Source organism: Notolabrus celidotus, chromosome 19 (genome assembly GCF_009762535.1).
Source record: "Notolabrus celidotus isolate fNotCel1 chromosome 19, fNotCel1.pri, whole genome shotgun sequence".
In the NCBI taxonomy this organism is placed as follows: Eukaryota; Metazoa; Chordata; class Actinopteri; order Labriformes; family Labridae; genus Notolabrus; species Notolabrus celidotus.
In genome coordinates this window covers 12437778-12460941 of record NC_048290.1, presented here as the reverse complement: position 1 = coordinate 12460941, position 23164 = coordinate 12437778, and the positions used below count along the sequence as shown (strand labels likewise).

General features: G+C 38.8%; 1 protein-coding gene across 2 annotated transcripts in view; it reads left to right on the top strand.

Moving 5' to 3' along the window:
- The window catches only part of LOC117831141 (lysosome membrane protein 2-like), a 28434-nt gene extending 6003 nt beyond the window's left edge, over positions 1–22431 (top strand). The window contains exons 2-13 of one of the 2 annotated variants that reach the window (XM_034709665.1): positions 4981–5138; positions 7894–8041; positions 8164–8355; positions 10025–10116; positions 10707–10826; positions 14654–14832; positions 18142–18260; positions 18497–18570; positions 18673–18724; positions 18972–19124; positions 19279–19320; positions 19648–22431. In XM_034709665.1, coding sequence (XP_034565556.1) covers positions 4981–5138; positions 7894–8041; positions 8164–8355; positions 10025–10116; positions 10707–10826; positions 14654–14832; positions 18142–18260; positions 18497–18570; positions 18673–18724; positions 18972–19124; positions 19279–19320; positions 19648–19758 — 1440 coding nt within the window. In that variant the 3' untranslated portion in view covers positions 19759–22431. The remainder of the gene's footprint in view (positions 1–4980; positions 5139–7893; positions 8042–8163; positions 8356–10024; positions 10117–10706; positions 10827–14653; positions 14833–18141; positions 18261–18496; positions 18571–18672; positions 18725–18971; positions 19125–19278; positions 19321–19647) is intronic. The other variant, XM_034709666.1, reaches the window with a different exon arrangement.
- The last annotated feature ends 733 nt before the right edge of the window (positions 22432–23164 follow it).

Genomic DNA, 23164 nt, shown 5'->3' with positions numbered 1-23164 from the left:
TCAGTGCTATCACATGGCACACTTTCATCCTTATTTTCATCCTAGACCTGCTTTTCCATAACAGGTATCAGATGTCTTTTATCAAAGAGGCTTAACGTTGACCAACATTGAAAAGTCAGGGGGGCAAATTCACAAGGTTTTTAGTTCTTGGACTTTGTCCTGATACTGTAGTAAAATTATAATAAACTACATTTCCTTTGGCGGTAACTCATTGGATGAATTGATGAATTTTAAACTTCATGTCTGAGATAATTTCATTGAGCAATTGAATTGAAATGATGAAGAAATGGACAAAATAACTAAAAACCTGCCCAACTGACAGTTTAGTCTTGTTTAACAACCATATTTACATGTCAATATTGACTTAAGCTTGTCAGTTATGGTAATACATTACACTGTTTACTCAATCTCTTTAGCCCTCAGACAGTTTGGTACAGCTGTAATTCTTATAGCTCTCATTGTACATGTCTACTAAGGTATTTGGTGCATCCATTATGAAACCAAAATCTTTTGGTTTCTTCTGGTATCTTTACCAGTGCAGAACTACAGGGTGCGACTGTGGTGAGGTTTAGAGGTATGCCCTTATTGCGTTTCTATCTCACCTGCACATGTGGATGGACGAGCGCGCTGATTCACTACCATATGATCGTGACTGATTCAAAACCGGTCCTCAGCAAAACATTATCATAGTGAAAGTTAAAAACACAAACAAACATGGCTGCTGTTAGTACTCACAACTGTCATGCTAGCATTATCCAGTTGTACTGGTGACCCGATATCAGGAGAAAAGTTATAACACATATAATACTGTAACAGCTCTACTGTTTGTTAAACGTGTTCACTGTAGATGTTCTTAATTCCTACAGTGTTGACAGTCAGTGAAGGCATCAGGAACGGGGCGAGGGTGTTAGAAAGTGAGCGAGCGGGAGAGAGGAGAGACGAGAAGTTCTTCATTCATTCAAACATTGATTGTTGCTTTGTTGGTTGGCGTGATCACGGCCGACAGTGACCGATTATTAAAAATCGGCTTTTTCACGAATCGTCTCGTCATCCCTTCAGCGTCCGGACGGACGCTACAACATATACATTTTCTGTAGGACTTACTGAATGTCATTAATTCTTTTGCTTGTCAGAGCCCCCGTGGTGAGAGCTTTTTAGACTCTGATCTGGACTACAGTCCTGAGCAAAGCACCTTATCCGATCAGAGGGGACAGGCCCGAAGTCGAGCGACAGGGGCAGTCAGTAGAGGCAGGGGAAGCAGAGGCAGGGGATGGGGAGTGAACGCTGGGGAAATGTATGTGCAGGAGGTGGGCAGAACGGCAGGACAGGATTTGATTGGATTAAAATTTTGGGACCCAAAAACGGTGATAGGTTGGTGTTTTCCCAGGTTTATTCCGGCTGTAGATAGCAGCTTTTCTTCACTCTTTTTTAAGAACACATTATGTATTGATTGCCATCAGGACATAAAGACCATTTTAACCAGTATGAAAAAAAGTGTATCTAAATCTGACTACCAACCCCAGCTTTAATCTGAGTAGCCATTTTTGAAATTTTTCAAATAGTTAAAGAAACTAAAAACAGAAAAACACATTACATCCATTACCCATCCTGTGAATTTGGCAAAATCTCCCTCGCATTAAATGTACAAACAGTCAAACATATTTTTATGTGAAATATATCTTATCAATTGCTGACGCAGTTCACTAACCTAGCTGCAAGAGAACGCCTTACTCGTGAAAATATGTGTGGGTGTGACACCCAGCTCTCACATGCTGGCACAGATAGATAACTACCTGATTGGCTGTGTGATTTATGATAGCGTATCAATTTACCTTCTTACACCAGCTGCACTAGTGTGAAGGATCTGGTTCCATGTATAACCACCCAGCAGTCGGCTCTCTTCGTGTGCTAAGCCTCTTTCACACTGTGAGGTTTATTGGGAAACTGGCCTTCAGCTTCTTTGCGAGTCAAACAGGGTCATTCGATGACCTGCTGGTGAGGTGACGGGGAGAAACGACTGGTCCCTCTGGGAGGAATTTGGTCATTTTACATCGGCTGGACCCGTCACAACAAGCTGGGGGCCAAGTCAGTGTTTGGATTTCCTTGTTAGTTTACGATGTAACGCAATAGCTTTTATTTTCTAAGTGACGGGTCTAAATGGTGTTCATTTTGACAATACCACCAAAAGAAATGCCATTACATCAATAAAGATAAAAAGTGTTTCTCCCCTCGGGAGAATATCGACATCAACTTTGTGACTTTATCATCGACCATAACTTTGGTAAATTAATATTTTGAAATTGCCAGTCAAAACTAAAGGTCAGGGGTTCATGGTGGGAGAGATCATACTGTGTGGACAAATATCATAAGAGCATGGCAAGCCATAGTGCCATCTCCTCTAACCTTCTCTCCAACCCCAACTCGGTCAAGGCAGATGGCTGTGACATGAGTCTGGTTCTGCTGAATGTTTCTGCCTGTTCGAAGGAAGTTTTTCCCTCTGCTTTCCGTCTAGTTCTGCTGTATGTAAAAATGTCTTGAGATAACATTTGTTGTGATTTGGCACTGTACAAATAAAGATTGTTTGATCGATTGATTCAAGTGAAGAAATCTGTCTCAGAAAAGACGTATCCAAAATTACCCTTCTTAAGCTTATAACAAGAAAGAGGAATTGACAGCCGTGCTTGCAGTTACAGTAGTTCTTGGTACTTATTGCTGATATAAGCATGCTTACATTGTCTTAGCTTAAACAGAGGAGTAGGGTGTGATTAGCAGTGAACACAAAGTATAAACCAAACTGATGCAGTTATTAGATTCAGTTTTGTACGCTAATGTTGAAAACCTAAAGAATCAACAAAGTTTGATATGGACCTGATGCTAAGGGATTAAAATTAAAGTGAAATATTATCTTTACAAACAGACCAGGTCTTCTTACAGGGAGGGCTCTCTCTTAGCTCATCATAATCCACCATGAGCATTGCACCTCGCAGTATCAAGCTAGTTACAGCGGCAAGGAAAAACTTCCTTTGAAAAGGCAGAAACCTTGAGCAGAACCAGACTCATGTTGGACCACCATCTGCCTCAACCATTTTGGGGTTGGAAAGATCTGTCTGATGTGTCAGGTTCCCTTCCTATTCATACTTTGGCTGGCCCTGGTTGGGACATTCCAACTTTTTAAAAATCTTATATATGGCAGGTTTGATTTGAGAAATGACATTGAGGCATCCGCATGAACAACTAAGATGATGTGGAACACTGTTGAATCATTTATTGCATCGGAATCACGTAGACTGAAAGCAAACAACCACCCTCAAGGAAGTAGTTGTTAGGAGAAATCGTTAGGCTGAGAGTGCTACATCACATTTTATTGCTTTAACTGAATGTGACTGCAATTAGGTCGTGAGGCAAGTTTTGACAGAGCCACTTATAAATCAAACAGGACCCAGTTGTTCTAAACTAACTCCCATCATCATGTTGGCCTGCCGATATCTTGCTAATATCTCCACATGAGCACCTGTAAGTGTGTTTGATTGATGCCTTTTATGATCTTTAATTGGTAAACTGTCTTCCTTTCATTGTGTTTGTGCAAATTAGGGAGTAGCCAGTGCATCCAGGTCAACGTTGATTTGAATTGACCTTAATATAACTGAAGGGCTGGACTACAGCTCAGTGCATTCAGCTTTGAAAGTTGTTTGACCTCCAGAGAGGCAAACCCATTTAGAGTATGCAAAGCTTTTCCACCACAACTGCAGGGTTCAGTGAATAGCCTCTCGCTGCGTCCAGTGTTATTCACGACTATGTATTTGCCTGTCTTGACATCAAAGCACTTGCAGTGCGTGTATTTGTGTATTCACCTGCTATATGTGTTTTCAATTGGGGAGTGGTGAAAGTGGTGGTGGTAAGTGCTGAGATAAGAGGGTTGCTGTGTTCCTGTTTTCCGCGCGGTATTTTATGTAGCATGCTGGGAGGGTTACCATATTGATTGTTCGTAGCATAAAAGGAGGACACAGAAAAAAAACATGCACTCTCTTCCTCAATCTAAGGCGACAGCTTTATTGTCCTTGGCTACTCAACTAAACTTTTGTCTCTGTGCAAGTAGAGGGGACCCCAACAGAGGAGAAGGGGGTCTGTACTCTCCTGTAATAATGGGACTTGTTGGCGTGTTCAGCTCTTTTGGGCTTACTTCATACCAAAGCACTGGTTCTACAAATCTGACACAATTAGGCCAAACTGAGATTTGCTCTCAAATTGTCTTAAGAACTTCTAATCCTCCCACCGCCTTCTTTCTTCTCTCGCTCCCTGTTTTCCAACTTCCCAGAAGAACCCTGTGGTGGAAAAGGTTACCCTTGTCCTGAGGCAAACACATGTGCAGTGACAGTTTTCTTGCAGACTTGTGCTAAACCAGAGTATTGCAGGTTTCAGCCTGTGCTGTACCTCCCAAGGTTATAGGGCTTGGTCCTGAGGAATGCGGCTCAGATCATTAAGGTCTCAGTCCTGTGGAAACCAGTGGGCATCTAGCTCTCTGCATCACATGATTTGTCAGCGGCTCTCCCCGGAGTGTCGGTTGTCAATGGCAACTGCTCACAATGAAGCTGTGCAAGGTTCTCCCTTAATGCCATTCATGTGTGCAGCCAATGCTCTCATCCGATGCTTGGACAGCCCCCCCCCATCCCCCATCCCCCTCCCAACCCCCCTTCTCAAACCCAAAGATGTTTTTGTTCTCAGGGTTGTTTTTAGTAGGAGGACATTGTGGTAACATCTGATTCAAAGTATTTGCTCATTGTCATAAACTCTCAGCATCAAATGGATCATCAGAGGACAGCAAACTTTAGAAGAAAGTTAGTTTATTGCAGTTTGTTATGCATCGTGTTGAGGTTTTATGCATTGTTGTTAAACATGTAAAGTGCCTCTCACATTCATATCTGTAAGTCTGATAAATTATGTCCAGTGGTGTACTGAGATGTGCCCTCTATGTCCCAACAGGAGATTGTGTTGGTCGAAGGCAGCCGTGTGTTCGAGTCATGGAAAACCCCTCCCCCTCCAGTCTACATGGAGTATTTCTTCTTCAATGTGACCAATGTGGATGAGTTCCTTCAAGGAGAAAAGCCAGAGGTCAAGCAGGTCGGACCTTACACGTACAGGTAGGATAGAAGAGCATGACAATGCACAGAAGTGCACATGCTGCAACAAAGAACAACGCCACAAAGCTCTCAACATCTGACGTGTTGTCAAATATTTGATATTGAATGTGTAATAGGTGAACCCTGCTTACTGAACTATTTCTGACCTGCATTCTTATTAGGGCCCGAGCACTGACACGCAGTGGTGGCGAAGGCCCTATTGAAACCCTAAGGATTTTTCTTTTTATTTGTTACGCCACTTCGAACGCATTTTTGGAGCCCTGAACATGCATGAAAGTGTGGATATTTTGTACGGTCATCAGGCCTGGTAAAAAAATTGCGACTTTATGAGTCTCGCGCAAAAATTCTCAAAAATGTGCTCACTAGCGCCCCCTAAAGTTTTCAAAAATGCCTCCCCGTAGAGGTTATTTTGAGCTACATGCTTGAAAATTAATACACATATTCATGGCATCAGGACGCACAAAGAAGCCTCATCTCATCAGGAAGAGCGCCTCCTAGCTTGGAAAATTTAAAATGGCATCCTAATAAGGGTGCATACTTTTGCAAACTCCTCCTAGGGCTTCTCTCCGATTCAGTCCAAACAAGGCACATTCTATAGTAGACATATTGACGATTAAAAATTATTAAAGGAATTCCGTTCAGACTAAAATTGTGGGCTTGGCAGACTTTGAGGCGGTGCATCAAACACACTTACAGCTTTGAATGTGAAGAATGACGCCCAAATAAGGGTGTATACTTTAGAGAACTTGTCCTAGGGGTTTTCTCTAATTCAGTCCAAACCAAGCACATTCTATAGTAGACACATTGACGATCCAAAATTATTAGAGGCATTCTGTTCAGACTAGAATTGTGGGCGTGGCACACTATCAAGTTTGGAGGTTTTCTTGGCAATCTGCCAAAAACTTGGAACATTTGCACCACCTAAGGGACACAGGCAGTATACACTCTCAGATCTTGCTTCCACATCATGTGGTGGCAAATATCAGGCGGTGGTTTACATGTGGTGGTGGCTCACATTGGCGGTGGCTGCAGGTGTGCGAGGGCCCGTTCATCGCCGCTTGCGGCTTTAATTTACTTTGTTTTGACAGTTATGAAACCATGGCCTTGATTTTCAGAAAAAATAGCACAACCAATATAAGGGTCAGCTGACACAGATGTATTTTCTTTTATGTGTGGACACAACATGCAGCAAAACAGTGTTTTGGGTGGTAAAAATGGCATTATCAGGTCGTTTTTATAGCACAGTCCACTTGGATTCTACAGTTTATGACCCTCAGCACTGTCTGCAGCACATGTAGCAGCACTTCGCAGCTGTTAGACAATAATATTTATCAATGTAAAATATTCTCAAAGAGATTTGTTTAATTAAGTAATCTTCTGAATGATTGATTCTCATGGCAAAATTCCACCAGATCTGTGCCCGGTTCATCTCCAGGTTGATAGGTTTCAATTCTAGTCATTTGTTAACTCCAACTGGATGTGGCTGCGTTTCTGATCCGACATCCTGGAACCCTCCGAATCAGATACGCAAGACTTCTATTTTTGTTGGATGCCAGAGCACAATGCATCAATCTCAACAGAGCAGATCGAGTGGGATAGGAAATCAGGCATCAAAACAAAATTAAAGCATCCGGTTAATTTCCAGAATAAAACACTCTGTGTTATTGCCAGATTGTTTTTCACTTAACTATGACAACAAACTGTCATAATGAGTGAAGCAAGGCCTGGAGGCATCCGGTCAGAGGTTTTCTTTTTGGATGAGGAGACAAGTCGGATATTCATTAATGCAGTAATTACTGCGGTCACATGACTCCATCGGTCCAGCGGTTCTGGTCCGTGCTCCTTTCTGAAAATTGAACCAGTAGGTGTTGACGGATGAGAGAGCACGGAGCCGGACCGCAGCGGATCGGAGACAGACTGGATACGGATCTGGTAGAAGTCCCAGGTATCACTGTTGGGTCTTGGACCTCATATTGCTCTGGTTGAAGAGAACGATTTGTCAAATATTTGTTCTACCACCATGACTTGCTACATCAGAGGCCAAATGTATTTATTTTACCTTTATTTTACCAGGTAAGTCAATTGAGAACAAATTCTCATTTACAATAACGACCTGGGCAATTATAAGTGTGATACATATTCAATTCTACTTTTTAAATGTATCAGGTTTTCTTTGCAGGCATACTGCATAATACAAAACGGTGGAAGAAATAGCTTTAAAAATTTACCTTTTTTTTCATCATCTGGCAGTGCTTTTGCAATGTGTGTAGTATTTGCTCTGTGCCCATGCAAACCACAAAAATGGATGTGAGCTTCTCCTTATCTGCTTCCTATTTGTTTTATTTATGAAGCAATCTAAAAAAAAAAAACGTCAGATAGGTTGATTTAATTTGTAGTCAGTAGGCTCTCCTAAAATCTATCTGTTGTTTTCTATCGTGTGGAGTCAGTCTTTGAAGACCTGATGAGAAACTTTGTGTACGTTAGACTTTTGGAATCATGCCTGGTGCCCCCCTGATGAAACCCTTAAATAAATATCAAGGTTCAATGCTGAAGCACTAAAAATGTTGCAGCAGCAACATTTAAGATTTTCTACCTCAGCAATCTAACCCATTTGAACTCTGTTGGCTACCTTGACTGAAATTGATGTGTTGAAAGAAATAAGTTGTAGACTTTTCTTGCATTTAAGGTTTTAATGGTCTGCAATGCTCTTAATGGAATTCAAAATCATCTTGATAATTTGTTTATGTTTGCACAGGGAGTACAGGTATAAGGACAATGTGAGCATGGTTGAAAATGGGACCAAGGTGTCAGCCTACAACACCAAAAGCTTTGTGTTCCTGAGAGACAAGTCTGTCGGTGACCCCACTGTCGATAACATCACCACTGTGAACATCCCTTCATGGGTGAGTCGTGAACTACAGGTCTCAGCCAAGTAGAGGAAAATGCAAATCGAAAGAGGGGGAAGTATCATCATTCTATTTTCTGTCTCATGTATTTCCTACTTTGCTCCACTTTCTGTCTCCAGGCTGTAATGAACAAGTTGAAAGATAGTTTCTGGAAGGCCTCCTTGGTGTCAATGTGGATGAGCTCCATGGGGAGCGGTTTCTTCACCACTCGCACTGTGGATGAGTTGCTGTGGGGCTATGAAGACCCCCTGCTTGCACGTGTCTCTACCAGCAATCCTGATGTGGAGAAAGTCTTCGGCCTCATGTACAAGGCATGTGCAGCTGTGCTATAAACTTAAGCTGATAAAGTTTTGCGGGACAATATTTTAAAACAATATCCCGGTAATTTCCTTCACATAGACCACATTGTATAATTAGATACTAGCTTCGAAACACTGTTAGTAAGGAGTTAGGTGGCGTGTCCACTAATGCCCTGTTTTGGGCTGGCAGCGACAAATTTTCTATTCAAACCAAACATGACTAAGTGTTTCCAGCGCTCAGTATCCTCAGCACAAAAATGCCCACAATGTCTGTTTATCTGTGTTGCAGCGCTCTCAGTTGAAAATAGTTAAACTTTTGAAACAGCCCCGCACTTAGCAATGTCACTTCTAGATCACTGACCAATCAAAATATAGAAAGGGCTGGAGTCATGATATCATCTTTGTCAACAGCAATGGATTGTACGTAGGGAAAAGTCACCACGCCTGTTTTTTCTTGGTACAATTTCCAACTCTATAGCTGAGCTGCTGTACATTTGTCACAACACAATTTTGATAATGTTTCAACTTTTTGAAACCAGCTGTTAGCTGGTTTCGTAACATTTTGAAATTGATTCTGATGCCTCCTTATGAACTACAAAAGCAAACTATGCCATCAGCTACAAGATTGACAATTTTGACGTAGTAGTGTAAATGCCTTTGTCGGACAAAAATACTCACATCTTAGCGCAGAGATAAACAAAAACTGAAGGTGGCCCACAGCAGCTTTAAAGATATAACAATTATATTGTTGTATAACCCTGAGCAAAACAATTTAACTTTTAAAGTCAAGCCCGTAAAGCACTCTCCATTGGACACTGTTTATCCAGGGGGGACCACGAGCAGAGCTGATGCTAACATTAGCTGAACTTGTTGCTACATTAGCTTGTTTGAGGTTTGAGGTTTTATTTTGATATTTACAAAGTTTTAACACAGGCTGAATTATTTGGAGAGATCTCCTTCCCTCCAAAAGAGATTAAAAGGATGAGGTACTTAGACCAGTGAAAACAAAAAGTGTCTTTTGACACTTTTCTACATTAATGAAGCTTGTAGCTAAGCTGCCTCAATTAAATCAACTTCATGTGGGGTTTTTTTTATGTATGTTTGGGGGCTTTTTGCCTTTATTGGATAGGACAGCGGAAGAGATTGGGGGAAGACATGCCACTAATCCTCGAGGCTGGGATTTGAACCAGTCACCGCCGCGACATGGACAATAGCCTCTGTACATGGGGCGTGCACTTAAACCGCTACGCTAACAGCGCCCCAATTCAACTTTATGTTTCCATTTTGTACAACAATTTACTCATTTCTGGGGGATAACAGAAGTTGAACTTTAACATTGCCATTGGGCCCCTCAGTAGTAATCTTTTCACATCAAACACAAGTTTCTACGTTGCTGAGGTGTCTTTTCTCAGGGTGTCCTGTTCAAGATCAGTTTGTTTGTCCAGGATTTTGATTAACCTCTACAGTTTCTCTCTCTCTCTCTCTCTCTCTCTCTCTCTTTCACACACACTCTCTCTCTCTCTCTCTCTCTCTCTCTCTCTCTCTCTTTCACACACTCTCTCTCTCTCTCTCTCTCTCTCTCTCTCTCTCTCTCTCTCTCTCTCTCTCTCTCTCTCTCTTTCTCTCTCTCTCTCGGTTAAGAAAGACGATGTTTATGATTTCAATCTTTCGATTTTTCTAGAAAAATGGAAGTAATGATGGGGAGTTTGTCTACCACACTGGGCAGCAGAACTACATGGACTATGGCCGTGTCGAAACATGGAAAGGCGAAAGGTAGTGCTTTTGCAGACACACAATCACACCATCCCTCTATGTCCTCATTCACTGTAATGAAACTCCACAGTGTAACCTTTGGATTCAAAAAGCTTCTGAAATCGACTGCTTTCTGCCAATAACAGGGGAGAACAGGCTGTACGTGTATCTCTGTTTGCCTGGGGCTCTGGGCTGGTTCCCACAGTACAAAGCACAGGGCAGGACATCCTGAGACCCCGAATGCCTTAATAATGGCTTTTAACTGAACGTTCTCATCTAGTTTTATGGCCTCAGTTCCCCTCCAGTCTCTAATTACCCCTCTTACTCCAGGGAAACCTCTTTTTTTTGATCATCAAAACATTTCATTGTAATTTACTGTCATTAAGATGGAGATGATAACTGTGTTGACATTGAAAGAGAGACATTAAGAAAAACAGCAAATTAAGCCAAGAATAACCAAAATGTTCTTATTGAGAGGAACAGTAAATTTAACATAAACATGAAAAACATTGTGTCCAAAAAGAAACTCTGTATTGCATCATTCTTTTATTGATGCAACTTTTAAAAGACATTTCATCTTATCATATATGTGGCTATATTTTGTCTTGCAGCAAGGTGAACTTCTGGACGTCTGACCAAAGCAACAGCATCAATGGATCAGACGGGAGCGCTTTCCATCCTCTGCTGAAAAAGGATGAACGCCTTTATATCTTCACTCCAGACCTCTGCAGGTACAGTTTAGGAAAATAAAAGAAGGAAAGAAAGGAGGGAAGGAAGGAAAAAAAGAAGGAAAGGAATGAAAGAAAGTAAAATTAAAGAATGAAAGGAAGGAAAATAAAATAAGGAAAGAAAGGAGGGAAGGAAGGAAAAAAAGGAAGGAAGGAAAGAATAATAACTCTAGCTCTTTTGTGATGAGTTGAGAGGAAAGGTGGAGGATGCACTTCAGCCTGAAGAGAGTTGCATTCACCAGTGATAGATGGGCTTATTACGGTCCATTTCAGTGATTTATGGGGCAAACATAGTTGTAGTAGAAATAATAACAACAATAATAATCATAAATAAAAATAAAAGAGGGAAAAAAAAAAAAAACTTTAAAAAAAATGTTAATATACATCCAAGGAATGGACACTCCCCATCTGCTCCCAATTAAACGTTTGGCATGTATGATATTTAGTAAATTAGTGGTTATGGTGACAGACTAAAGCTTAATAATTTTTATGTCATGTCAGTGAGTGGGAAACATTCCTGCATGCAACAAACTAGCGTGAGTCTACAGAGGAATGGAAACCAGCTGACAAACTGAACCTAACTAGCGCCTCACAAAACTACTGGCAATGCTTGTTGTCAGTTAAATGTCAAGACAATATTGCCCCGACTCAAGTAAAAAGTTTTATCAGGCGTTGTAATGGAAAAGTAAGCCTGCTGCAAGAAGGATTTGCTCCCTATTAGCTCCAGTACTGCCCAGTATCATCTATATGATGTTGCACCTCATGATGATGAAGTTGCACCTCATGATGATGAGGTTATTAAAGGTTATAAATTGTTGTCTATTTCTGGTACATGACCTGACCTGAAAATGCTGGACTCAAATCAGCACACAGCAGGATGCAGCCTTTCATATCTGGAATGGAAACGTGTTCACAAGCCTTGGATCCCGCAGATTGTTATCATAACATCCTGATCACTTACAAACAGCACCACAGGTGACGTCTTGTTTTCTCACCGGGGCTCTGCAAGTTGTCTGTACTTTGAGGGATTTTTTGAAAGACTAACGTACCAGTTTTCCAGGAAACACTGTATGGAAAGGCTTACTTAAAGAGGAATGTTGATCTGGCACATAGGGGAGAGGAGAGCTCAGTATAAAGGTGTTTCATGACCGGAAAGGGGTGTAAATTCAAAGAAAAGAGAAGTAGAGATTTCTGTTTCTGAAAACAGTTAAGTATTGCTTTTCTTGCAAAGTGGCCTCTAGATTTGTTTTTTAAAGGCTTGTGAGAACACCCAGGCTTTGGGAGAATCATCTGGAGGATATCGTGGTCAGGATGTATTCATTAAAGCCTTGAGAGAATCTCTTCCTACACAATGACTTACTGGGGGACAGTTGTTTGGGATTTCACTTTGAAATGCTTAATGCAGACTTAAGTTATAGAGCTTCCTCCTTGCAGGTGGAAATTGGCAAGATTCATTTTTAACAGAACAACCTTGACCTAAAAAGCTGCTGCAGACATGTTCCCCTTTCTGTTGTGGGTGGAAAGAATCTGTTGGAGTCATGGTTGTACCTTTGACTCTGATTGGACGTGTGTCAAATCCCCTCTCTGAAATGTTTACTCTTTCACCTACTTATTCATTGCCTGGTGGCCTCATCATGGCTGTCTGTGTTATTATGGCTAAAGGTAACTCTCCCTCCCTGTTTCCTGGACTTTTCACCATAATGTGAAGAGGAAATGTTCCTTAGAGTCATACGTGTTAACCTTTCACACAGACAGTTTGGCTCACGTGTTCTTTTCTCTTATCTGAAAATCCTGTAGGAGTAGCTCAGCAATGCTTTGTTTTTAGATAAAGGACATCTGGGAATGATCTGTGAGATAAAAACAGAGCCAGAATTCCAATCTGTGACCTGACAGGACCCTTTGGTCCGGTCACTGGCATCTGAGCCACAAAAACCTCAAGATCTTGACAGATTGCAAGCAGGTGGCATAATCTAAATGCCAACTTGAGTTTTTCCCATACATGAATCTTCATTTTAGCTATGGCCCTTGATTCAAGTTATTCAATTTGATTTAAACAGATCAAGTCAAAGACAAAACAAACAGGAGCTAGCAGGAACAAAAGACACTGATCAATCCTTACAAGATCTGAATAAAACAATAAAACAAACTATAAATTCTGTGTAATATAAAAGTAGGGATGTGCCGATGTGTTGGATGATATTGGCCCTATCAGATACACAGATACCCTCCTGACAATTTCAGCTTGACAAGATAATTTGGGGTTTACAGATTTTGTCAATAGAAGCTGGTTGTAAGACCCCATGTTTTCATCTACTGTAAGATTTTCGAAAACAAAAACAAAAAAGTCGTATTTTTTTTAAATACATAAGCCGAATGATAGTCATGCTTATATTTTAACCTATACATCATTTATATTTTGGCCCGATTTTTTTTTTACTGCTTTTCTTACAGTTTGTTATTTAATTTAACTACAACACACAGGCTTTTGTTTGGCTGTGTGAGTACTAAAAGTTGTTCCTTACTGAGTTTGTGATCATAAAGCACCTGAAGACACAGCCTTCTTTCAAGAAGACTCTTTATATGAGGAAGAGGGCTTAAGTAAAGGCAAATGACACATTTAAAATGTTGCATAAACACGGGAAAACACATTCACACCCATTCAAAAAAGACAATCTTTGCAGCAATGATAAACATGTTAACAGCCTGGTTCAAAAAATGGTTTAGGTCTGAGTAGCTAATTTCGCTATCGGCACACACTGGGGGGGGGGGGGGGGGGGGGGTTTATAGCTTGAGAAGTTTTGACACCTTTAAAACAAAGCATCTTACATCATCTTATTAGGATTTCCAGATGTTTTCCCTGAAACAATGAAAGGATTTAAATCCAAAAACAACATATTTTTGCTTGTTTGACATTAAATCAAACGGAGTGTCTCATTCCCAGCAGGACAAGGCCGAGGCTTTCAGAGTCCTGGTCTTGTGTAGAAACACATCAGGCTTTCTACTTGGCTTCCCTCACAAAGGTCAAGGGAAAGGTCTGTACAGTATTGTTGCTCGGTTGGTGGGCCGCGTAGCGAAGGACTGCATCCTCCACGGCCAGTTGGCAGACATTGTAAAGACTCCTTTGTTCGCACTGAAAATTGTTGGGATTCCCTGAACAAAACAGAGCTGCAGATACATAGAACAAAGATGAAGCGTTCACAAGAGTGTAATTCAGTTCATAGCTGTAAAAACACAACAAAGATTCAAATATAATGCAAGGTTAAAAGAAGTTTAACAGCAGACTACACTGTATTTTCCTTGACTTGATAAATATTAGGATGCATTACGATCCATCCAACAGGATTTGAGCAGAATGATGAAGTCAGCACAAATCTTCTACTTTCTCTTTCTATCATTTCCGCTCCAAATCTTTTGGCTCAAACCTTTGCCTTCTGTGGCCATTTCATTGTTTCCCCAGCGAGATAATAAGAGCCGTTATGGACTGAAGCCAACACTAAATTATAAGTATTTCTGCATGTGTTTATGCTTTAAACAAACCCGTTTTTAAAATGTAACAGCTTTTATATGCATATGTTGGACTCAGACCAGCAGTTCAACACTGAGCTAATAAAAACAGATAACAAAAATTGAAAATAAAAAAACAGAATTATTATAACAGAGCTTTATGTTTATTTGTTACTCATCTTGCTCCTACTCAGGCTGTAAACTGTTGTAAAAAGAAATTGGGATCATGCTGTACCACTATAAAACACTTAGCAATGAACTGAAAGTAGTAATACAAGATAAGAGCAGAGCCATAATACCTCACAATATCCTTCTTAACACTCTAGGTCCATCTACATGGAGTTCGAAAAGGAGGTAGAGGTAAAAGGAATCCCAGCGTACCGCTTCACCCCACCTCGCTCCGTCCTGGCCAGCAAAGACGAGAATCCAGCCAATGAGGGTTTCTGCGTCAGTCCAAAAGAGTGCCTGGGAACCGGACTTCTTAAAGTCAGTCCGTGTCGGAAAGGTAAATGTCAGCTTGTGCAACACACTACTCACACACGCTTTGCTCTTTCACACGCCTGTTACAAAGTTCTCCGTGGGGCCTACCTCGAGGTCAACATCTGTAATTCTTTAGTTTTCTTCTACCAGCTGCACATCCCACACAAAGTGTCTAAGCTTCCAACCTAACCAAGGCCTTTATGGCAAACAAGTACCATTTTTATTTTATTTACTAACATTTTCATTGTTGTTCCTCTGCTCTCTCTGCTTTCTTTGAATGTTAAAACCTGACAACCTTATAATGCTGTAGGTAATATTTTTTAAATCAGTCAAGCCCTGCTTTTTATTTTCACTCCTACTATCAACAGTACTAATACCCCCTAAACAACCCATGTGACAGAGCTCTCCAGGCCCCTCCACACCTCCGGCGCCATCTGACTATGACTGACCAAGTAACTATGGCAGCAAGCCCTGTCACCTGATTCTGGCCTTGAAACTGACACAATACCTCCACTGACCAATTTATTTTTATCTCTGAAAGATTCCAGGCGAAAAATTTATGTGAGAACTCTGTTTTTTTTTAAATATTCATTTTTACCTTTTATTTTGCTATTGAATTAAATTTCTATACCTTTGAGGCCTTCATCAAATTCAATTATATCCCTCAGCCATAAATGCAGAGGCTGATGAACTGAAAACCAGTGTAACTGAGAAGTGTTGACCAATCGCTACCAGTAGCTGATTTTTTAAAAAGCAATATTGAATCTTTTTTATTTGATAGGGATGATAGTTCCAGTACAGAGCATTAAAACTGATGTGTCACACAGATAGTTTATAGGCTTTAGATTAATTATTAGAGATACCCAAAATTAAATAATTATAATAATAGATATATATATAAAAAATATTTAAAAAAGGAGGGATGGGGGGTGGGGACTAGTTCAGTGGGTCCTGCCCGAGTGGGCCAGGACCCAACATGTCCACAATCCACACTGTGGATAATTATTTCCTTATTTCAAAAGGTTTGCCATCTTGTCAACCCCCTCTCTTTCCATTTTTATATTAAGGGTGAACAGAGAGGGAGGTGGAGGGCATCTGGAGAGAACAGAAAGGGCGAAGCAAAAACAAATAATAGTGCATATGGGGCAAACATAGTTGTAGTAGAAATAATAACAACAATAATAATCATAAATAAAAATAAAAGAGGGAAAAACTTAAAAAAAAATTTTTTATATACATCCAAGGAATGGACACTCCCCATCTGCTCCCAATTAAACGTTTGGCATGTATGATTTTTAGTAAATTAGTGGTTATGGTGACAGACTAAAGCATAATAATTTTTATGTCATAAATCTAGTGCCACCATTGAGAAGGGGTTGATTGATTCACTGATTAACTTGGTGGTTTAAAAAAATCACATGGCTTATTAGAAGGTCATGTTTGAGGTCAGATTTTAAAGAATAAACACTGCAAGTAAGTGGCACTCAAACGTGTCCATGTGTGTGTAGGTGAGTGTGTGTTTGTTCTACTGTGACCTTGTGTGTTGTCACGGGAACAGCCTCTCAGGTGGCTCTGGGTGGCCAATGTTTTCGTCGACGTCTGTTGTCAAACACGAGAGCAGGAAAACTGTAACCTCTGCCCCACTTCATCAGCACCTTCAACGTTGCTACCATCTGACTCTGTTGTTGCCGCTGACACTCATGTGGCTCATGCAAAGTTAACCTTAGTCTGTTTTTGCTGGACAGAAAGGACACGCTAGTAATCACAGGTAGAGTAGGACCAAGAATGCTTCACTTTTACTGAACTGTTCCTTATCTCCACCAAGGTTGTTTTGTAGGAACTCAATGTCTCCTGTTAACAATATGTGGAAGGAACTCAGCAAGAGTAATGAGAGTCTTTATCTGGATAACAGATACAGCCCTTAATTTGTTTTACAAGTAGGGGTTTGTTTAATTTGTGTACCTATTGTTTGTTTTCTTTGGAGGACTGATCCTGAGTAATGTGCTACTTGTTCTGCGACAGAGTTCAGATATTATCTCGTCACAACACTTTATATTATTTCCAAATGCTGTGCTGTTAGCGAGCCTGATCAACGTCCAACATCAAAGTGCAGGAAATGTAACATTTGACGATAATGTTGTTTTCTTTGCTGCTGCTCTATTTTGCTTGCTCAGCCACAGTCTCAGTCTCTTATTTATTTATTTATTTATTTATAATTACAGTAATGTAGCTGTAAAAATTATATGACCCACTTTTTATTTATAGATCCATCACACACGTCATAAGAAAATTAGGTTGTTATCTCTATACTGATAAAGGATATATATAATAGTTAATATGGAAATACATTCTCCTAGATGAAGCTAACCGTTTAATGATATTATGATAAATAATATTTATTAAAAAATAATAACTGCAGTGTATTTTTAATAAGAAATTATGTTGCAAATAATTTTGTAATTTTTTCTTTTTCTATCTTTATTTGTTTTTTTCCTTCCGTTTTTTCTTTCTTTCTTTCTTTCTGTTGCTTTTTCGCACTCTTCTTTAATTTTTGCCTTCATTCCGTCTCCTTTTTATTCATTCTTTCCTGAATTTTTTTTTGAACTTCTTTATTTAGGTGCTCATTTGCATATAAGAACATTTTTTGAATACAGAGGTTTTAAGTGTCTTAAGTGTTTGAAGAGCCTTAAACAAGCTGAAGTTTGTTTGAGATTTACAGTATGTCCTGTTTAAATGTTAAAACTCAACACAGGAAATTAAACTCACTATAATAAAATAAATTACAAGGTAATAAAACACTAAAATATTAAACCAGTAAAATAAACTAAGATGCAGTAAATACAGCAAAGTAAAACAGAATGAAATGTTAAAATGCTGAGAGGTAATTTGTAAAAATCATAAAATGATAAGATCTAATTAATAACTAAATACAAAATGAAAGAATCAGCAATACATTCAAAAAATAATAAAAAATACAAATTGCCTGAATGAATAATATAGATGTGTCTATAATAATTTAAAATAAGACAGTATATTCTTAAAAAACTGACTAAAATTTGAACTAGATGATAAATGAATAAATATAGTAAGATGGAATATGTCCATTACAAGAATAAGACTAAAAAGGTACATCTTGAGGATGCTTTTAAAAATGTTTATGCTTAGTGCAGCCCTCAGATCTTCAGATAGGGTGTTCCACAGATGTCACTGTAATGATAAATTATATTTCTCTCTCCTCTCCTCTCCTCTCCTCTCCTCTCCTCTCCTCTCCTCTCCTCTCCTCTCCTCTCCTCTCCTCTCCTCTCCTCGCCTCTCCTCTCCTCTCCTCTCACAGGTGCCCCAGTGGTCGCCTCCTTCCCTCATTTCCACCTGGGCGACCCTAAATATGCTGCTGCAATTGCAGGACTGTCCCCTCAAGCAGAGCATCACCAAACCTTCCTTGACCTCAACCCGGTAAAGCTACACTTAATAATTATAACTTTTATTTTAAGACTCTAACTTTAGCCTAAAAGAACTGCTGCTCCACCTAGTGGAACATAAGTAGTACAGAAGTTTATCACCTGCTTTTGTAGCATGATCATCCTGGCTGTAGTCTGAAAACAGTGTTGTAGATTATGTTTTGTTTGGATAATGGAATGCTAATCATTAAATATTAATTACTCTATTTTTATTCAATTTTTTGCATGCAGACCACTGGAGTGATTGTACGTGCAAACAAGAGAGCACAGGTGAACATCTTGATGAGCAGAATCTCTGGATTCCCGTGAGTGTCTGCATCCAAAAACATGCTAAACACTGTTGTTCTATATGTGCAGTTAATTTGTGTTTGTATAGAAATTAACTTATCTTTTCGGATTCACTACAGGAAAACTCGAACCCTGAATGAGACCGTCTTCCCCGTCATGTTCCTGAATGAGGTTAGAAGCAATAAAGACTTTCTGAAATGCACATTTGTATCCTATAAAGCTTAAATACGATGAACGTTTTTTCCCTCTTGCACACTCTCATACAAATATAAATATGTTGCATGAAATACTTTTGCTTAGAAATGCCAAATGTTCATACCATGGATCAAGAATAAACCACAATGAATCATTCAAAATTCACATATCAAAAGTCATATACTGAATTTTCTCTCCAAAATGTATTGTTTTTGTTTCACAGAGCGTCACAATTGATGACGCATCTGCAGCCAGAGTGCACAAGCTGCTCTTGATTGCCACCCTGGTGTCAAACTTCCCGCTCATTATCGTAGGAATGGGTGCCATCATGCTCACGGTCTTCATCATTCTCCTGTACCAGGCCCGCAAACAGAAGGTATACCCTCAGCTCCTACTTTAATTCTGCTCTCACAGCTTCCCATTCGCTTGCTTTATCCCATGAGTCATTTCTGTTTGTTTTTGCACAATTCATTTACCCTCACACTAACGCACAGAGTGCATGTTTTTATCACTGTTTGTCTCTCGTGCAGAATGAAGTAAAGCGCATTGTGTTTACCAAGCCTCTCTATGCTGTAAGTCTTCATGTTTTTTTGCTGCTCTAAGCCTGTGCTTACTTACATTTTTTATATCCATATGCAACTTAAACCTAATTTTTCAGCGTGCAGCTACATCATTTTAACCTCTCCTGAAATAATTATGGAGCTTGAGAGTGTACATATTGCTGGGTTTAACAGATTAACTTTTCACAGTAAAGCTACATGTCACATTAAGTGCTTTAAAAATGTCACTAGCATTGCAATGTAACATACTCCATGATACCAACAATTTTTGCTCATGAATAGAACGGATTTAAGGCTTGTGTGAGTTTACTGCTAAACACTATTTCTAAATCCTTCTAGACCTCCACTGAAGAGGACACGTCTTACTCTCCGGTCAGTGACAAAGAAAAGGATGATTCTCAAAATGGGACCTACATCGGTTTATCGCCCAAAGCTGAACCTCAAGCTTGAGAGAGGAGGAAAGTGTGAGACGTGGGTGACATGAGTAAGAGTTACACATGAGGATAATTGTTTTCAAGAGCAGAAAAGGGCCCCAACAGAAAACTAAACGTTGCATTTGTAATTGGAAATCTCAGAGGGTGGAGGTAAGGCGTCGAGGTGAGGGTCATGTTTTTAGTCTCAAACAAACAGTACTGTTCGTTGTTATTTTAGCCATTGAGAGCTAGCCTTTTTCTTCATTTGAAGAAAAAAAAAACACTTTATAGTGCTACATTTTGCTGTAACAAATGACACTTCGCTGACTCTATAACATGTAGAGAGGACAGCACACTTTTTAGTTGTCTGGAATAAACAAAACACAATATTTGAATTTCAAGCCTGGGACCTAAAACAGGTTTTACTTTTTTTAATCAATACAAGACTTTTGACTTCAGATTTTAGTAGCTGACTACTACGACAGGTTCAGGGCCACATGTGAAAAAGAAAAAAGATAGAATCTAAAAATATTTTTCTATTATTACAAAGATAGAGTTCTATATTTATAATGATAAAGTTGTGCGAGAAATCAAATGTTGAATTTACAAAAAAGTGTCAAATTTACAAGATAAAAAAAATCAAGTTATGGACTAAATTAGCATTCTTACGAGAATGAATTGGAAATTTTATGAGTAAGATGTCATAATAACAGGCTATGATTAATTTATATTTAAAGAAACATAAGGGATATATCTGAAGAGCAATCAGCTGCCTGCACTAAAATGAGGAATTTGGTTTATCTTGCACAATCTATTCAGAATGCTGATAATGAGCTGATGACCTAAATCCCAGAGTATTCAGTTGTACGAAACCTACACTTAAGTGAGTATAGTTTCACAAGATGCTTCAAGTAGCTGCTTTTACTGCAAGCAGCTGGCTGCTCTTCAAATATTCCCCTTCAAAATAATATAACCTCAAATTGAACTTTATTCTTGTTGTACTACGACTTTAAATTTAGGACGTTGTTCTCAAAACCTGTGTTTTTTCTTCCTTATCGTGGCCTCATCCTCCATCGTAGACTGATATGTAACTGCAAGTCCATAAAGTTTTTGTAGATGTAGCTAGTCACTCTCAGGGGGCCTCTGCTTAGCTTCTGTCAAACATTATTAAAGCTGGAGAGAGGATGAAAACACACAGCACAGTCTCCTCTCTATGAAGACATCTAAAGTAGTTCAGTATTATGTTTCCTTCACATTTCATCCTAAACTTAATGTTACAAACATTTTAATGGCTCATTATATTTCCTATTCATACAGTGTTTAGAGGGATTTTTTGTTCGTACCTGTGAAGCCTTCGGGTATGTCTTTGTAAATATACAGCGTAAGATGTGCTGTACTGCTCACATTCTTATATTGTTTGATGGGGATGAGCATCAGACTAAAACGCTGTACATTTTGGACACGTTGATATTTGTAAAATAAGATGTTTTTTTCTTTTGTTTGGAATGTTAATGTAGAAATGTTGAATGAAAAACTTTTTTTGTTAGAGATTGAAAAAACGTGTTGTAATCAGAAACAATTAAATCAGCCATCAATGCTTTGAATTAGACAGTAATTTATGCTTGAATCAATGATTGAATGGTTGAGTCCATTATTCATAAACTACTGATTTTATGTGCTGACAGTATTTTTGCCCTGTGTAACTGCTTATATTATCTAACATGGCCATATCATAACTTATGTTATCATTTCAAATTGTGCTTTATTATGTTGTTGAAGGCCTTTCTTGCATTTTTGGTGCTGTGTGAACCCATCCATGTGACAGAGCTGTTTCAATATATTTTCAAACATCTGTGAAAGACTAGATTTTAATTCAGGTGTCCAACCTTTGGTATTCAAAACTCACAAGGGGTCAATATGAAGAAATGCTGTTGTTTTACCTTTAAAGAATCAACGTTACTGGACTTGTTTCGGCTGTTTTTCATGTATATTTTTTAAAGGATGACATGTAGTACCAACACATCTACATATCACTTTTTTTTCAGATACCAAATGAACCAAGCATGAAACTGGTTTTATAGTTTTTGTATTGCTTGAATACTAGACTGTTTCACAGTGTTTTCACTCAAGGCTGTTAAAAATGTAGATTTCAGGATCCATTTAATGTGATAAACTGTAGATAATGCTGCAGAATGACTTCATTGAACTGTGATGAGCTCAGCTTGTATTACTGCTCTTATTCGTAGTTGGATGAATGAGTTGCTTCAGAAACCTTGCACTCGTGTGCTTAGCAGTGAATAAAACAGACCAGTGGAGAGGCTGTAACATGTTTCCTCTAGAGATATCTTCTTATTTGATCTGACTTTTTGTGTTTGATGTATACTTACATTCAATTGTGTATAATAAGATCAAATAAAAATGGAAAAATGTATAAAGAGTGCATAATTAAGTGTCATCATACTTTCTTGAAAAGGTGAGTGTATAGATATGCCTGTAGTTTTTTGAATGCACAACAGTATTACCCAATATGAGTGGATAAATTATTTTGTTACCAAAACACGAAGCACCAAAAAGACTACACTCTCGTTGCTGATTTTACTTTCTGAAATTATAGTTACTTCTATCACCACATCTTCTTGCTGTCAACTTGTTTTGACAAATTGTTAATATTTTTTTCTGTGTACACAAAAATAAAGATATTTTAAATGACTGCGCCCTGTTATTTCTTTCTTTGGTTTGAGTTTCATTTGAGAAAAGAAGAAATTAGTTATTCATACATTTGCCTGTGAAGTTAGAAAGAGGTACTTGCTTGCTGCTTACAATGTGGCTCACTACTAAAATATAAACATATAAAAAAATCGCAATTGGCCACAAAGTATAGCATTTAAAATGCAAACAATGAATAAAAATCAAATACATATTAAGAGAATACTGATAATCTGATTATGGCGATTGTTCAGAAATTGATTAATTTTAAAACTGAATTAATTAAATACTTCACATTACACTTTTTATACATAGTATTATAATCAATACTTGGAATGAGACAACTTTAAAACCAGATCAATCTTTGTATAGCTCCAAATCACAACAAACGTTGGCTCAAGACGCTTATAAAAACATAACAGGTCTAGACTGTACTGATATATAATAATAATATAATAATAATCTGATAGATTATTAACAAAGACCCAACATCAAGACAGGATAAGATCCAGTCCCCTCTTACAGACAGGACTCTGTCTTATCTCATCTTAATCCACCATGAGCATTGCACTATTGACTATTTTATTTACCACTGCCTTCCTATTTGCCAGATTTACAACAAATGTAGAATAGCAGAAGAAGAAGAAGGAGAAGAAGAAGAAGAAGAAAAGGAAATGTGTCATGAAAGTCTTGAATTTTAGAATGTTAGGTGCACGAGACTTGGAACTGAAAAAAAA